This window comes from Aythya fuligula, chromosome 24 (assembly GCF_009819795.1).
Source record: "Aythya fuligula isolate bAytFul2 chromosome 24, bAytFul2.pri, whole genome shotgun sequence".
Classification (NCBI taxonomy): domain Eukaryota; kingdom Metazoa; phylum Chordata; class Aves; order Anseriformes; family Anatidae; genus Aythya; species Aythya fuligula.
The window spans coordinates 1,094,720-1,111,501 of NC_045582.1; the positions used below are offsets into that span (position 1 = coordinate 1,094,720).

General features: G+C 62.3%; 2 protein-coding genes across 2 annotated transcripts; both read left to right on the forward strand.

Annotated features, from left to right (window-relative positions):
- Positions 1 to 3,653: 3,653 nt before the first annotated feature.
- LOC116498264 (membrane primary amine oxidase-like) lies at positions 3,654 to 11,442 on the forward strand. Its single transcript, XM_032202510.1, has 4 exons — positions 3,654 to 5,220; positions 10,318 to 10,603; positions 10,795 to 10,924; positions 11,158 to 11,442. The coding sequence occupies exons 1-4, from the start codon at positions 3,654 to 3,656 to the stop codon at positions 11,440 to 11,442; spliced, it is 2,268 nt and encodes a 755-aa protein (XP_032058401.1).
- An 802-nt stretch (positions 11,443 to 12,244) lies between these two features.
- LOC116498624 (membrane primary amine oxidase-like) lies at positions 12,245 to 15,879 on the forward strand. Its single transcript, XM_032202982.1, has 4 exons — positions 12,245 to 13,887; positions 14,093 to 14,378; positions 14,996 to 15,125; positions 15,267 to 15,879. The coding sequence occupies exons 1-4, from the start codon at positions 12,318 to 12,320 to the stop codon at positions 15,564 to 15,566; spliced, it is 2,286 nt and encodes a 761-aa protein (XP_032058873.1). The 5' UTR covers positions 12,245 to 12,317; the 3' UTR covers positions 15,567 to 15,879.
- The last annotated feature ends 903 nt before the right edge of the window (positions 15,880 to 16,782 follow it).

Consider the following 16,782-nt stretch of genomic DNA (forward strand, 5'->3'; position numbering starts at 1 on the left):
ACACAAGGGATTTGCATGATTTGCTCAGAGAGCTGCAGCGGGGCTGCTCCCACATCCCTGCAGTGTGGGGCAGACACCCAAATGCCTCCCCCAGTAAATGTCACACTCACCTACAGCCAAAGGAAACTCCTCTCCCTAATCTCCCTTCTGCCAGCTGTTGGTGTCCAGCCCGTGCTGTGACCCCGAGGCTCCGTCCCTGCCCGGTTTGGGTGCCGCTAGGTGGGGCCCACGATCAGCCCGAGGAGCTGCGGGTGGCCCGGTGAGCCCTGGCCTGGTGGAAATCTTCCTGCTCCCAGCAGCAGCAGCAGCTTGTGGATGGCCCCTTCCTGCCTCGCGGTGCTTTGTGAGGTGTGGGCAAATCCCTTCTGCTTGGGGAAAGGGGGAACGGAGCTGGAAACACCGATCCCTGGGGCTGGAGGGGCTGCCGTGGGCAGGACTCAACGTGGGGCAGCAGCAGGGGGACCTCCTCGCCACGGCCAGAGGGAACAAAGGGGACACGCAGGAGCCCCGTGAGGGATGGAGCACCCAGGGCAGCTGTGCTGGGTGCTGGCAGGGAGCGTGGGCCACCCGCAGGAGCAGGGGAGGGTTTCTGTGGGATTTTCACCCCTCGCTGCGGAGGTCTCGGCTCTGCCCTCCAGGACGCCGTCAGGGCTCTCATTCAGCTTCTGGAGACGTCGCAGCCCCTGTTTGCACTGCAGGTGAGAGCTGTGGAAGGAGAATAAAAGCACAGCGGTGGCATGCGGGCACAAACAGTGCAGCCAGCGTGAGTAAGGGTCAAGCAATTTCCACCAGAAAGCTTCACACGAGCGGACCAAACGAGATGAGGGTGGGAGTACGCCAGGGGACGAGGTCTGGCTTGGCGTCAGCTTCGCATTCACATCAGGGGGAACTGGCAAGGGTTTTTCTCTACTGTGCTCCTTTCCCAGCTGCATGGCAGCCGCTGACTCAGAGTTTCCTTGAGCCAGAGGCCGCCTGTCTCTGCTTTTGGTTCCTATAAATTTCGGGGACTGTTTTTTTGCCACCTCCACCTTTCCGCGTGAGCGAAGCGCAGCAAGCTCGGCGCGGCCGTGTTTTGTTTTGGGAGGTGCGGGCAGCTCACCGCGTGGAAGCCCCTAAATAAACAGCCAAATAAACAGCCAAAATAAACAGCGGGAGGGAAACGCTCCGTGTTGGGTACGGGGCAGTCAGCCTGGCGAGCTGAGTTGAGGTCTGTGCACCAAACAGGTCGTAAACAAGCTGCGCTGCTGGTGGCGAGACGTGTAATTTATGAAATTCTAGGTTTGCTTTCAGCTGCCTCGGGTTTCTTCTGGAGGAAGGTGCACCAGCAGCTCCCGCGTGGCCCTTAAAGATCCCCGATGGTTTTTCGTCGCAGGTTTCGTGGCTCTGCAGGCTCAGGGAACTGCTCGGCTCCCTGAGCTGGCTGCTGCGAGGTGGGGACGGGCTCAGGGCTCTTGTGTTTGCTCTGAAACAGAGCTTCCAGAAAGCGCAGGCTGATTCTTGTCACAGACTTTTAAAAAGCCTTCAGCTTGAAGAGTGCAGCAGAAATAGTGTTAAATGACGTGCTGTTAGATGTGAGCCCCGTGGCAGAGGCGGCACGGGGAGCTTCGGTCGTGCCAGCTGTACCCTGCGGCCCTGTGCTGTGGGCTCGTTCGTCACGGGGACGTCAGTGCAGGTTGGGGCTTCTGTGCTTTTGTTGCCTTCCAAATACCCGGCGTGCACAGCAATAAGCGTTCCCACACTTTATTTTCAGCCTCCTGACAGGCGGGCTGCAGGGCTGAGTTGTGATTTGCGGGGCAGCGCAGGGCCTGTGGAGCTTCTCCAGTTCTCCTAAACTACGGCTGGGCTGCCCGGAAAATGACAGGCTGTAATTGCAGCGTGTGGCTCGGCTTTTTGGGGCCCTGGGATGGAAACCCAAGAGGCGAAGTCAAGAGTAAATTAGCTGTTCTTTTGAACTTCAGGGAAATGTGGACGTGGTGTGTGCAGCCTCTGGGGTTTGTGCAGCACTCCCAGCTCGGTGGTACCCCTGAAATGGGGTTCTGTGCTCTAGGCTTGCACCAGAAGGGGATTCTTCTTTCAGCCCTAACCCCAAGGAACCCTTGAAGCCTTGTTGACCTCGCAGATTGGAAGACTGACGTGGAAATCAACACTTGGGTGCTCAGTCCGGGGCTGCTCAGGCTCCTCCTGCCATCAGAGGCCGGTGGGAAGTCAGTGAGAGCAGAGTAAAGCTGAAACCTGTCATGTTCTTCATAGCAGAAGCTCTTTTATCACCTGTCCTCTCTTCCCGTTGCCTGTGTCCATGTTTCAGAGCGATCCCTTCTCCAGCCCCATGAAAGCACTGCCGTGGCTCCGGGGGCTTTGCTGGCACACCAGTGGCGAGTGGTGCTGACGCAGAGCGGCCGCGCTTCTCCCCTGCCTGCCCAGCTGCAGCTGAGGCTAAAGAAGGCTGGGAGCTGCCCAGGGTGGTGAGGATAATGGAGTGTGTCCTAAAGCCACGGGGCTCTCTGCCTGCCAGCGTGGTATCTGGTGTAAGCGAGGCCGAGCCCAAGGCAAGGCGCGAGGCCGAGCTGCGGGCTGGAGGAGGGCCCCGTCTCCCACCAGGAAACTCTGACAGGAGGAGGAGGAGGAGGAGGAGGACGGGAAGGCTCGGGTGAGGCGAGGTGAGGCTGGCAGCTGGAGTGGAAACGTTGGGTCGAATCTCTCCAGCTTTGGTGCTCTTGGATTCCTCGTGCTTCTCGGCACCGGCTTGGGGGCAGGCAGGGATTGCGGCGCGTCTCGTCTGCCCCCGGTGCTGCTCGGCCGAGGGCTGTCGGTGATGCTCCGGGAGCACCAACGGCTGAGGGCGGCTCTCACGAAATTCGGGAGGCTCTCCTGGAGGAACAAGGTCGGCCTTGTCCTCGGGGGAACTCCTCCGAAGCTGCGCCTCGGTTTGCGTCTGAATCTGAGGCAGAGGCAAAAGCTGCTTGATGTCGTTTCAGTGGAATTCGGGGGGATTCGTTAGCTCAGGGCTGCTCGGAGGTGCAAACTAAGGGCTGGTTGTTCGCAGCGCCTTGGGACCTGAATCTCGTCCTGAACTCCATCTCTCCGTGCCTGCCAAAGTTTTCCTGCTACTACACAGATGGATGTGTTCTCAGCAGAGGCTTCCACGTGGAAGATTTTAAAAAAGTAAAACAAAAAGCACCTCCAAGCTCGAAATGGCGCTGCCAGGGGGAACGTTTACAAGGAAGCAGCCTGGTAAACATGGAAATTCGGTGAGCTGCAAAGTGAAATTTGCAGGGTGGCAACAATTCGCAGCCTGTGAGAGGCTCGCAGTGGTCCCAGCCACCTCGGGCTGCCTGCAGGATCCTCGCTTTTCCAAGCAGCCTCAGGGAGCTGGGCTGGACCGAAAAAGTAACGGAATGATGTGAAGCTGAGGTCTGAGTCACTGACCCCGCATCTCCACTGGTTCTTTCAGGGCACTGCTCCTGGAGGAACTCAGAGCAGGCTGCAGCTGAGTGAGGTCTGCCCTTTCTGGTCACAACGAATTTCAGATCTCCTCCCCTCGCCTCTCCCAGCCTTTTGTGCTCTCCGTGCTAATCCATCCAGTGCAGCGTTAAACTGACAGAGGCAGCAGTTAGAAACCCTGCTCGGGAAGAGCCTGAGGACCAGCAGCAGGCATGCACATGAAAACCGCGCTCATCCTCCTCGTCCTGGCTTTTGCCACCATCTTCGCCCTGGTCTGCGTGCTGCTGACCAGGGGACGGGGTCCTGGCACCTGCCAGCACCAGCCCCCGGAGCCCGAGGTCCCGGAGGACGGCCGCAGCCTGGTGTTTGCCGATCTGACACCCGAGGAGCTGGTGCAGGTGGTGCGGTACCTGCAGGGCAGCCTCGGGGTGCCGCTGGTGGACGCCTCGCACGCCAAACCCTCCGACAACTGCATCGCCTCCGTGGACGTGCAGCTCCCTGCCAAGGCGGAGGTGCTGCAGTTCCTGGATGCAGGGGGGGCTCGCCCACCCCGGGAGGCGCTGGCCGTGCTCTATTTTGGCAACCAGGAGGACCCCAACGTCACCGAGTACGTGGTGGGGCCTCTGCCAGTGCCGACGTATCACCGGGACGTCACGGTGCAGAAGTACGGGGGGAAGGTGCCGTACCACCGCAGGCCGACGCTGGCTGTCGAGTACGAGCAGATTGCAGGATTTTTTAAGAGCCGGGTGTTCCCCGCGGCTCCGTCCTTCATGCGTCAGGTGATGGAGTACGACGGCACCAGCCTGGCAGCGGTGACTGCTGCTCCCCGTGGCTTCCAGTCAGGAGATCGGGCCACCTGGTACGTCTTGTTCCAGAACGTGAGCGGCTTCTTCCTGCACCCCGTGGGGCTGGAGGTGCTGGTGGACCACGGCAGCCTGGACATGGGCCAGTGGGCGGTCAGCAGGGTGTTCTACAACGGGCAGTACTACAGGGACATGGCTCAGCTGGAGAGCGCCTACGTGCAGGGCCGCATCAGCGTGGAGAAGGTGAGGAAAGTGCCCCCGGACGGGGACTTCTCGTCCATGAGACCCCGAGCGCCTTGGGCTACGGCGTTCCCGTTGCAGTACGAGCCGCAGGGTCCCCGCTACAGCCTGAGGAAGAACCACGTGGCCTTCCAGGCGTGGAGCTTCGCCTTTGGCATGAGCGTGAAGACGGGCCTGCGGCTGCTGGACGTCCGCTACAAGGGGGAGAGGGTCGTGTACGAGCTGAGCGTGCAGGAGGCGCTGTCGGTGTACGGTTCCAACTGCCCCGGGGGGATGTCGACGCGCTACATGGACGGGAGCTTCGGCATCGGGCGCTACAGCTCCCCGCTGGTGCGCGGGGTCGACTGCCCCTACCTGGCGAGCTACGTGGACGTGCACTACCTGGCTCATTCCCAGGCCGTCAGGACGATCAAGAACGCCCTCTGCGTCTTCGAGCAGAACCTGGGCTCCCCGCTGCGGCGCCACTTCTCCAACCTGCAGTCGCTCTACTACGGCGGGCTGGTCAACTCCGCGCTGGTCCTGCGGTCCGTCACGACCGTGGGCAACTACGATTACATTTGGGACTTCATCTTCTACCAGAACGGGGCCATCGAGGCCAAAGTCCAGGCCACGGGGTACACGAGCTCGTCCTTTTTCCACGGGGATGGTCTGCGGTACGGCAATAGGGTCGGGGAGCACACGCTGGGGACGATTCACACCCATTCGGTCAACTACAAGGTGGATTTGGATGTTGGAGGTAGGTCCGGGTCTTCCCCTAGCGCCTGCTGTTAATGTGGTAAACCCCAGAGTTTTTTGGGGATTGCCTCCTGGTCTGTGGAGTCCCTCCTCGCTGACATCTGATCTCTGCTTTTTCGCTCTCCCAACCTCTTACTTCATCCCCAAATTATTTTTCTATGTGTTCAACAGTCTGTCCAGGTCATGGAGTTGGAGGCAGAGCGGGTTGTCTGGGAGCTCTGTGTTCAGCCCCGGGGAAAGGCATGGAAAGGCAGCGGCTGCCAAGCGTTTGAGTTTCCTTGAGGCCTCCCGTCTGGCACGGGGTGTGTTGCCATAAGCGTGGCCAGACAGACGGGGCAGACGCGGCGCTGTCTGCAGGAGGGGAGGTGTGAGCCGCTCCTGCGACGCCTGGCGCTGCTTTGGGACTTCACTTACAGCTCGGAAAAGTCCCGTCCGTGCCTCCTCTTCCCGGCATGCGGCTGGGTGGCAGCACCGCGGGGCTGACCTCTGGCAGCTCGGTCCCTGCCTCCCTTTTGAGGAAACCCTCGGCTGGATCCCGAGCCTCGAGCTGCGGAGCTGTTGTAGAGAGAGGGAGAAATCCCCGCTTCTCCGTGCGGGCAGAGCTTTTTGGCAGCAGGTCCCTGCAGGAGCAGCTCTCTGCTGCAGCCGAGGGCAAAACGGCCACGCTGGGATGCGCGGGCTGCATGCATGGGGTTTGTTTCCCCTCTGGGACTGATCCAGAACCCGCAGCTCAGGGTGATGCAGGGGCAGCACCGGGTGCAGCAGGCGCCGACTGGCGGCGTTGGGTGTCTGTCACCAAAATCTGCTGCTGTGAAAGGTGGGGGAGAAAATCTGCAAGCCCACCGGTGGGTTGGGGGCTCCGTCTGTGTCTGCTGGAGGAGAAATTTGGCTGCTCTCAGCCCTGCTGGGGCTGGAGCTGTGGGTGACACCGGGTCAGGAGTGGCACGCGTCCTCTGCGTGGAGCGGGGTTGTGTCCCCCTGTCCCCGGGATTTGTGTGGCCTTGAGAAATGCTGTGGCTGTCATCTGTGACTGAAAGCAGGGCTGACACCCGTGCCCTTCCTGTAAACAAGGCTGGCAAACGTGCTAAAAGAGAGCTCCTGTGTGGTGGCAAGGTCCAAAACTGTGTCCCTTCTGTGTCCCTGCTGTGTCCCTGCTTTTCCCCGCTCTGTTTACAGACCCAGAGCCCTGGCTGGAAAGCTCTGGAGAATTGTGTCAGCCCCAGCCTTGGTCCACTTGGCGAGGGAAAGGGAGAGCTTGTCCCGAGCAGCGGGGTTAGAAGCAGCGTGTGGTGCTCGAGAGGAGCCCTCGCAACCTCAAATCCTGTAAAGGAAAACCAGAGCAGGGCACAGCACAGCAGAACCTCTCCAGCACAGGTTCCTCACATCCCAGTCTGTGGCTGGCGTGGGACCTGCAGGGGAAACGGGCGAGTGCTCCCTGGCTGGCAGTGAGACAAACCAGAAGCTCCTAAATTAACGCTGTGATGGAAAAATTGGTGCCGAGCTGTCGTGGTTTCAGCCCCTGCCCTGTGCCTATCAGCTGGCTGTGACGAGGGCTGTGGTGGCCGGGTGAGCTGTCCTCGGCTGTCCCTAACGTGGGGCTGCCCTCGCAGGAGCTGTTGGCCCCACCTTGGCTGCAGAGGCTCTGGCAAAAGAGGGGCTGTGCCCCCCGGGTGTGCGCGCAGAGGGGCACAGCCTTCCCCTTCAGGCCCTTTTGTGTCCCTGCTGGCTCCTGCCCGAGGGTCCTGGTGGGGGGAGAGGGGCTGGGGGGGATGGATCAGTCCCGTGAGCTGCCTGTCCTCATGAGCCCCTCTGCCTGCAGCTGGCACTGCTCGCAGTTACTGCTGGGGTTTGGCAAATGCTGCCTGATCTCACCACAGAGCTTCCTCCCATCTCAGCCCTTCTGGAGCACCAGCGCCAGAACTGGAGCAGCCGGGTCCCTTCCCTTAGGGCTGGGAAGGACTCGGAGGTGACGGGGAGAGGAGCTGTGGTGGTGTTGGGCAGCCGGGGGCTCTCCTCGAGCACCAGGCAGGGACCAGCTCACAGGGTGCCCGTGTTGCAGAAGGAGCCAACCTGGCCGAGCCAGCCCCGTGGCATTGCTGTGTTCCCCATCCCACACCCACAGCCCTCACAGCCCATCGAGCTCCTTGGTCCAGCTCGGGACGAGGCAGCAGGAGAAGTCCTGGATCTGGGCACCTTGTGCTTCCAGCAGGGTGCTGGCCCCGTGGGGTGCGTGCCGGCTCCACGGAGCATCCGTGAGGTGGGCCAGGGCGTCCCGGGAGGTGCACTGGGATGAGCAAACGCCCTGTAGCAGGGAAACCGCTGGGTAACCCGGGGCAGGAGTCGGGCGCCAGCTGCCCAGCTCGGTGCGCCCGGGGTGGGGAGGGAACAGGCAGAACTGGCTGGGAGCTGGGAGCTGCGTGCGGAGTCGCCGGGGAGCTCCAGGTTTCCTCCCCACATCGGAAGCGACGCCTGCACGCCCACACCAAGACTGAATTAAGAGCTTGGGCTGCAGGTGAGGGACGCAGTCCGGACGCTGCAGCCGAGCCCCGCGCGCTGTCTCGACGCTCGGAGAGATGAACCCCAGGCTCCCCTACGTCCTCCTGTTCGGGGCTGCGGTGGTCATCTTCATCCTCTCCTGCATGCTGCTGAGCAGGGGGAGGCGATCGCCCGGCTGCGAATCCCAGCCCCGCAGCGCGGAGAAGACGGGGTCCTGGAGCCAGAGCCTGGTGTTTGCTGATCTGACACCCGAGGAGCTGGCGCAGGTGGTGCGGTACCTGCAGGGCAGCCTCGGGGTGCCGCTGGTGGACGCCTCGCACGCCAAACCCTCCGACAACTGCATCGCCTCCGTGGACGTGCAGCTCCCTGCCAAGGCGGAGGTGCTGCAGTTCCTGGATGCAGGGGGGGCTCGCCCACCCCGGGAGGCGCTGGCCGTGCTCTATTTTGGCAACCAGGCAAACCCCAACGTCACCGAGTACGTAGTGGGGCCTCTGCCGGTGCCGACGTATCACCGGGACATCACGGTGCAGAAGTACCGGAGGAAGGTACCGTATCACCGCAGACCGATGCTGGGCAGCGAGTACGAGCAGGTGGGAGCCTTTCTGAAGGTGGTGGCGTTCGCTGCAGCCCCCACCTTCCTGCAAGAAGTGTTTGACTACGATGGCACCAACGTGGCGTTTCAGAGCACGGCTCCTCACGGGTTCAGGTCCGGGGACCGCAAGTCGTGGTTCGTCGTGTTCCAAAACGTGAGCGGCTTCTTCCTGCACCCCGTGGGGCTGGAGGTGCTGGTGGACCACGGCAGCCTGGACATGGGCCAGTGGGCGGTCAGCAGGGTGTTCTACAACGGGCAGTACTACAGGGACATGGCTCAGCTGGAGAGCGCCTACGTGCAGGGCCGCATCAGCGTGGAGAAGGTGAGGAAAGTGCCCCCGGACGGGGACTTCTCGTCCATGAGACCCCGAGCGCCTTGGGCTACGGCGTTCCCATTGCAGTACGAGCCGCAGGGCCCCCGCTACAGCCTGAGGAAGAACCACGTGGCCTTCCAGGCGTGGAGCTTCGCCTTTGGCATGAGCGTGAAGACGGGCCTGCGGCTGCTGGACGTCCGCTACAAGGGGGAGAGGGTCGTGTACGAGCTGAGCGTGCAGGAGGCGCTGTCGGTGTACGGCTCCAACTGCCCCGGGGGGATGTCGACGCGCTACATGGACGGGAGCTTCGGCATCGGGCGCTACAGCTCCCCGCTGGTGCGCGGGGTCGACTGCCCCTACCTGGCGAGCTACGTGGACGTGCACTACCTGGCTCATTCCCAGGCCGTCAGGACGATCAAGAACGCCCTCTGCGTCTTCGAGCAGAACCTGGGCTCCCCGCTGCGGCGCCACTTCTCCAACCTGCAGTCGCTCTACTACGGCGGGCTGGTCAACTCCGCGCTGGTCCTGCGGTCTATCACGTCTCTGGGCAACCACGATTACGTTTGGGACTTCATCTTCTACCAGAACGGGGCCATCGAGGCCAAAGTCCATGCCACGGGGTACCCAAGTTCTTCCTTTCTCCATGGGGATGGTCTGCGGTACGGCAATAGGGTCTGGGAGCACACGCTGGGGACAATACAAACCCATTCCATCAACTACAAGGTGGATTTGGATGTTGGAGGTAGGTCTGGGTCTTGTCTCCATTTTGTGCCCTCCATGAGTGCTCATAGGCTCCTCAAACTCTGTGTTTTGTGGTCCTTTCACGGGTTTTTCTTTCCATGCATGCGGTAGGGCGATGTGCTCCCATAGAGCTACGGGGGTCGGGGCCTTCCCCCTTTAGGATGAGTTTTGAGTATTTCTGTTTAAAAAGAAGAAAAGTGGGGTGTGGATTGCGAAACCCTAAACATAGGAAAAGGGCATGTGAAATGTCAGACTGTGTGTGCTTGATGCTGCCCCACCAGGCGTGGGGTTCAAAGTCTTGTTCACATCAGAAGGAGGATGAAAACGAGCACTGCAGTAGCTGTGGGTGGGTCCTGGCACTGGCCTTGACTGCAGATCCCAAGGCTCTGGTCCAAGTTTTTTTTTGGGGTGGAGGCTCGTCTGGAGGCCAGCAGAGGTTTGCTGCTGTGGTCCGTGCACGGGGCCCCTCTGCCAGCACCCTGCTGGCCCTCGAGCTCTTTCAGCCAGCTCTCTGCCATCCCGTCCCCATTTATCTGCCTCTCCCATTGCTCCGAGCCCCTGGCTGACGCATCCTCTTTGTGGACAGACCAGAGCTGCTCCACTTCTGTGATGTGCAAATGTTCTCGGAGCCTGTGCTCCTCCTGGCGCGTCCTCGCAGGATGGCTGCTGATGAGCAGAAACAGCACCCGGGCCATCAGGTGCTTGGGCTAATTAGGCTGGGCTCTCACTGGGAAGCAAACTGGTTCTTCTGCCCATGGAGGTTTCCTTCTTCTGGTCCCCAGGGACGGCACTGCGTGCCACAGGGGTGGTGTTGCCTGGGTTAGACAGACGTAGATGATGGGTAAAGGCACGCAGCACTGGGGAGCGGTGCTTGGAGCCTGGGGTGCAGGAGGGGAGGATGGGGGGAGCAGGCTCTGGCTGCAGGGAAGCTCCTCACCCACTTCTTGTCCTCGTAGGGGTGAAGAACTCCCTGGTGGCTCACGACATGGCGTTCGAGATGGCGCGGGCTCCCTGGAACCCCGAGCAGCAGATCGAGCGGCCACGGCTCACCAAGAGGGTCCTGGACACGGAGGACCAGGCGGCTTTCCGGCTGCAGTCCAAGATCCCCAGATACATCTACTTCGCGGCCAACAGCAAAAACAAGTGGGGCCACCAGCGGGGTTACAGGATCCAGATCGTCAGCTTTGCAGGGGACCACGTCCCCGAAGCCAGCTCCATGGAGAGGGCCATCAGCTGGGCAAGGTCAGGCTGCTGCGGTGGCGGCACCGGGTTCTCCAAGATGCCTCCAGCATCTGGCTGGGGAGGCATCACGGGGATGTTCCCCATGGAGAGGGATGGGGCAGGGGCTCCTCAGGGCTGGGGTTGCTGCAGGGGACCAGCCTGGTGCTCTGTAGGCTCTGGGGAGCCGGTCTCATCTGCATCCTTGTCCTCAGGTACAAGCTGGCCGTCACCAGGAGGAAGGAAGAGGAGCCCACCAGCACCAGCATCTACAACCAGAACGACCCCTGGACGCCTACCGTTGCCTTCGCTGACTTCATCGACAACGAAACCATCACCAACGAGGTGAGCAGGCTCTAGGGCTGTGGTGCCCACCGTGGGGCTGAGCAGGAGCTGGAGCTGCTGGTGCTGGCCGTGCGTTGTCCGTGCATTGCCCGTGGGCTCAGCCGGGACAGCAGCAGCTCCGGGGAGGGGGTCTGAGCGCTCGTGGGCTGTGGGAGCCCACCAAGGCTCCCTCTGTGGTCCAGGCACAGATTTTAGTCTGAAATAACCTGGGTTGTGTAACTCCTCCTGCCTAGGACCTGGTGGCCTGGATAACTGCTGGCTTCCTCCACATCCCGCACTCGGAGGACATTCCCAACACCGCCACGGTGGGGAACTCGGTCGGCTTTCTCCTGCGCCCCTACAACTACTACGACCTGGACCCCTCCATCTACTCGCACGACGGCGTCTTTTTCACCAGTGAGCAGGACTTCACAGCGTGCGAGGTCAACCCTATCGCCTGCCTGCCCAAAACAGCCTCCTGCTCACCCAACTTCCCCCCGTTCACCTACGACGGATTCAAAAACATGAGCAGGCTTTAATGTTCCAGGAGCCACGAGGCTGACCAACCTGTTAGGATTTTTTTTTTGTTTTTTAAAGTGAAGTTTTTATTATTTTTTTTTTTCATTTTCCAGTTGTAACTTCACTTTTTGTGTTGCTTTTAATTTAGTGCTCGGCGCGAGGGGAGCGTAATTGTCCTGGCGCGCTGCCAGGCGGCAGCCTGACTTTATCTCCATTAATTGCTGAATCCGGGTCTGTTTTGGGGAGGGTGGGAGGTAGGGGGGAAGGAAGAAAGAAATCCTGTTCCTCTGCTGCAGCAGCGAACGCCATGTAGTGCCTATCTCAGGTTTTAAAAACAAAAAAGATGTGGTGCTATCCATCCCGCCTGTCTCGTTCTTGCGGCTTCCAGCGCCGGCTGCTGGGGGATGCTGGGGCTCTGCGGGGCTGGACGGGGTGATCCAGGGCTGGGCTCTGCAGTGTGGGGGCACCGGGCTCGGTGCAGGGCATCGGTGGCCCCGTGGGCTCTGCTGGGGTGTGGAGGGAAGGAAGTGCTGGGAGGAGCGCTGGTTTTTCTCCCTGCTGTCTGGATCTGTCCTCCCCGAGGGCTGCAGCGTAGCCTGCGGGACGGGACGGGAAGGACGGGTGCAGAAGAATGAGGTTTATTTAAATTTGTGACCCGCCGGGGGAAGCAGAGCCAAGTTGCCTTTTATGGTTCCCAGCAAATCCCAGGCACGTCCAAGAACATCACCCTACGCCCTCCTTGCGAGCTTGTCTGGGCTGTTCCCGGAGCGGAAAAACGGGGGGAAAAAAAACAAAAACAAACAGCCAACCCCACAACCCCTCCAGCCCCTGCTGCTGCTGCAGGTCCCGGAGAGTTTCGCGGCTGGGAAGCCCGTCCTGCCCCACCGCAGCAGCCATGAACGTGAAAACGGCGCTCATCCTGCTCCTCCTGGCTCTGGCCACCATCTTCGCCCTGGTCTGCGTGCTGCTGACCAGGGGACGGGGTCCCGGCACCTGCCAGCACCAGCCCCCGGAGCCCGAGGTCCCGGAGGACGGCCGCAGCCTGGTGTTTGCTGACCTGACACCCGAGGAGCTGGTGCAGGTGGTGCGGTACCTGCAGGGCAGCCTCGGGGTGCCGCTGGTGGACGCCTCGCACGCCAAACCCTCCGACAACTGCATCGCCTCCGTGGACGTGCAGCTCCCTGCCAAGGCGGAGGTGCTGCAGTTCCTGGATGCAGGGGGGGCTCGCCCACCCCGGGAGGCGCTGGCCGTGCTCTATTTTGGCAGCCAGGAGGACCCCAACGTCACCGAGTACGTGGTGGGGCCTCTGCCGGTGCCGACGTATCACCGGGACGTCACGGTGCAGAAGTACGGGGGGAAGGTGCCGTACCACCGCAGACCTGTTACCGGCGTGGAGTACGTGGCCATCAGCGCCCTCATCCAGCACGAGCTGAGGAAGGCGCCGCGCTTCCTCGCTGCGTGCTGCGCCTCCGACGGCACCGACCTGGCCGCGCTCACCACGGCCCCCCGGGGCTTCAAATCCGGGGACCGCTCCTCCTGGTTCGTCATCTTCCACGCCGTGGAAGGCACCGGCTACTACGTGCTGCCGGTGGGGCTGGAGGTGCTAGTGGAGCACGGGGAGCTCGACATCTCCCTCTGGTACCTGAGCCAGGTCTTCTACAACGGGCGCTACTTCTCCAGCACGACGAAGCTGGAGGCCGACTTCGTGGCTGGCTCGCTGGAGGTGATCCGGGTGGAGAAGCCGCAGGATGCCACGGTGATGGGCTCCATGAGACCCCGGCGCCCTCCTGGCACCCCGGGGCCGCTGCAGTACGAGCCCCAGGGTCCCCGTTACAGCGTCAGGGGCAACCGCGTCACCTTCCAGGGCTGGAGCATCGCCTTCGGCATGAACCCCAACACCGGCCCACGCCTCTTCGACATCCGTTACCGCAGGGAGAGGATTATCTACGAGCTCAGCCTGCAGGAAGCCCTGGCTCTGTACGGCTCCAACTGCCCCGGAGGCATGTCCACCCGCTACCTCGACGGCAGCTTCGGCATCGGCAGGTTTGCCTACGAGCTGGTCCGGGGCGTCGACTGCCCCTACACAGCCACCTACGTGGACCGGCACTACCTGGCCGAGTCGGACGTGCCCAGGACGAACCAGAACTCGCTGTGTGTCTTCGAGCACGACGCCGCCCTCCCCCTGCGGCGCCACTTCTCCGACATGCAGTCCTTGTACTACGGCGGGCTGCGCAAAAACGTCCTCGTCATCCGCGCCGTCTCCACCCTGATCAACTACGACTACGTCTGGGACTTCATGTTCCACAGCAACGGGGCCGTGGAGGTCCGGGTCCACGCCACCGGCTACATCAGCTCCTCCTTCTTCCACGGCCGAGGCATTGACTACGGCAACAAGGTTGGGCCCCACACGCTGGGGACGATGCACCTCCACCACATCCACTACAAGGTGGACCTGGACATCGGCGGTAGGGCTCGACTCGCGCGGTCACGAGGGTTTTGCCTGTCCTTGGCGTGTCTGGGGGCTCCAAAGTTTGGGTTATGGGGCACGAAGTGTGTCTTTGGGGGGAAAAAGTACTGCCTGTATTCCTGGGATGCAGAGCAGGGCAGCTCCGCGGCTGCATTTCCTGGTGGGGACGGAGCTCGAAGGGAATTTTTCCTTTTGCTTCGCAGGCCAGCTGAACTCGCTGGAGGCCCAGGACATGGGCTACGAGCAGCTGAAGGCCCCCTGGAGCGAGCAGAACACCATTGTGCGGCCGTTTCTCCACCGGGGCAGGCTGGAGAGGGAGAACGAGGCAGCGTTCCCCCTCGAAGCCCCCCTGCCCCGTTACCTCTCCTTCACCGGCCCCAAGACCAACCGGTGGGGACACGCGCGCAGCTACCGGCTGCAGGTGGTCAGCTTCCCCGGGAAGCATCTGCCCGACAGCAGCCCCATGGAGAGGGCCGTCAGCTGGGGCAGGTAGGTGTGGGGCTGGGGCAGCAAACGGGGGCACCCAGGCTGCAAATGGCTGGGGGAGGGAGGTGCACGGGCAGCCCTGTGCCAAGGGAACCCTCTGGTGCCAGCCCCTGCGGGTGCTGAGCCTCTTCTCGGTTACCGCGTCCCCGTCTTGGTCCTTTTCTCCCTGTGGGGAGGAAGGGTTAAACAGCAAACCCTCCTGTTTCTTGGCTCTGAAAAATGCCTAGAAAAGTTGCTCAACGGCATCCATTCATAGCAGTTCCCATGCAGGAATCTGACCCCAGATGAGTTCAGTTTCCAGCGATCACACGTGTTTTCCCCTGCGGGGGCAGCGGGGCTCCTGGAGCAGTGCTGCTACCCCCAGGTCTTGACATCTCCACGTGAGGACAGGATGCTTTTTGGGAAAAATGCTTCGTTTAACCGCAGCGTTGGCTCGCGACCAGGGTGAAAGGGAAGGGGGAGGTTGTTTGAGTTAGACCTGGCACAGGCTGGAGGCGAAGCACCGAGCTGTGCCTCCCAGGGGCAGCAAAGCCCCCAAGGCACTGGGGCTGCAGCCAGCCCCGGGTTCCATCCCTTTGGGGTCTCCTGGGGGCACGGACGAGCCCCCCCTTCTCCCACAGGTACAAGCTGGCCGTCACCAGGAGGAAGGAAGAGGAACCCACCAGCACCAGCGTCTACAACCAGAACGACCCCTGGACGCCCACCGTCGCCTTCGCCGACTTCATCGACAACGAAACCATCACCAACGAGGTGAGGGGAGCCGGGCACCGGGGCTGCTGCTCCTGGCCAGGCTGAGGCTTCGCCTGCCTGAGGCCAAACCGGGTGGGAATGGGGCTGGGGGCCGGGCTGGGAGGGTCCCGTGCAGCCTGACGGGGAGCTCTGCGTGCCCAGGACCTGGTCGCTTGGATTTCCGTGGGGTTCCTGCACGTCCCCCACGCCGAGGACATCCCCAACACGGTGACCGTGGGGAACGGCGTCGGCTTTTTCCTGAGGCCCTACAACTACTTTGACGAGGACCCCTCGGTGGATTCGCCCGACAGCATCTACTTCAGCAGCGAGCGGGAGGCGGAGGCGTGCGAGACCAACCCCATCGCCTGCCTGCCCGCGGCCGCCTGCGCCCCACAGCTTCCCCCCTTCCGCTACGGGGGCTTCCTCAACATCAGCCTGCCCCCGCCGCCCGGCAGGCTCTGACGGGGACGGGGACACCCACGGGGACACCCGTCCGGCCATGGGGCTGCGTCCTCAGGGGGGTTTTGGTGATGGAGGGTGTGTGGCTGGCTCACCGGGACCTGCCCTGCTCTCCTTCTCCTCCTCCTCCTCTTCCTCCTCAGGGATGTGGGTGCGGGGCTCTGTTCCACCGAGGTAGGTGGGTGCCCCCTGGGTGATGGAGCCACTCGGGACCAGGCTGCAGCTGCCCTCTGGGTGCTGTGGTCCTCGTTTGGGCACTGCCTTGGGACAGCAGCCCCCAGGGGGTGCGTCTGCTGCAGCTCCAGGTGATGCTGGGGCCGGGAACTGGGGACAGGGGGGGTGGGAACTGGGGATGGGGACCAGGAACTGGGGATGGGGGGCCAGAAACTGGGGATTGGGACCAGGATCTGGGGATGGGGGCCGGGAACTGGGGATGGGGAGGTCAGAAACTGGGGCTGGGGACGGTGCGCTGGGCTGCACTGGGTGCCGGCAGGATGAGTGCGCTGCAGGAAGCGGAGACAGCTCCAATAAAGAGGCACGCGAGTGCTTTTCCTGACCCAACTCTTGCGTGGCTGCCTCAGTGCGGTGCTGAGCCGCTCTGCCAGCGCCCACCGGAGAGGGCGAAGGGCCGGGGTCAGGCACGGAGCCCAGCGCCGCCGTGTGAACGTGCACCGGCCGTGCTCTTGGACCCCGTGCGCTGGCAGCAGCCTCCGCTGCAAAATATGGGACAAACAAGGGAGTTAATGTGTAACAGCTGTACCGAGGCTGATTAATCGGTCCTGGCCTTGGCTGCTGCCCCGCGCCGTGTGCTCACCCCCCCCGGCGTGGGGACCCTTGCTCCGGTGCCACCGGTGCGTGCACAGCCCCAGATGCAGGACCCGCTGCACTGGGATGGGTTTGGTGAGGATGGGTTGGCTCCGACCCCACTGCCCAGCCCCAGCACGTGGCTGCAGCTGCCAAATGCCAGCTGCTGTGTCCCCAGGGGGGACTCCACGGGCACCTGCCCTCGCCGTGGGAGCTGCTCGAGGCTGTGCCACGATGGCCTCGAGGAGCCCTAATGGCAACATGTGTCCAGCAGGGAGCTTGGATGGCACCGGGGCTGAGATGCTGCGGCACAGGGAAAGGATTTGGGGTGGGAGGGGGTGGCCTTGCATGGCCAAGTGACGCTTGGGGACATCAGTCCTGGGGGTGCAGGGCCGGCTGTGGCCGTGCTCCCCTG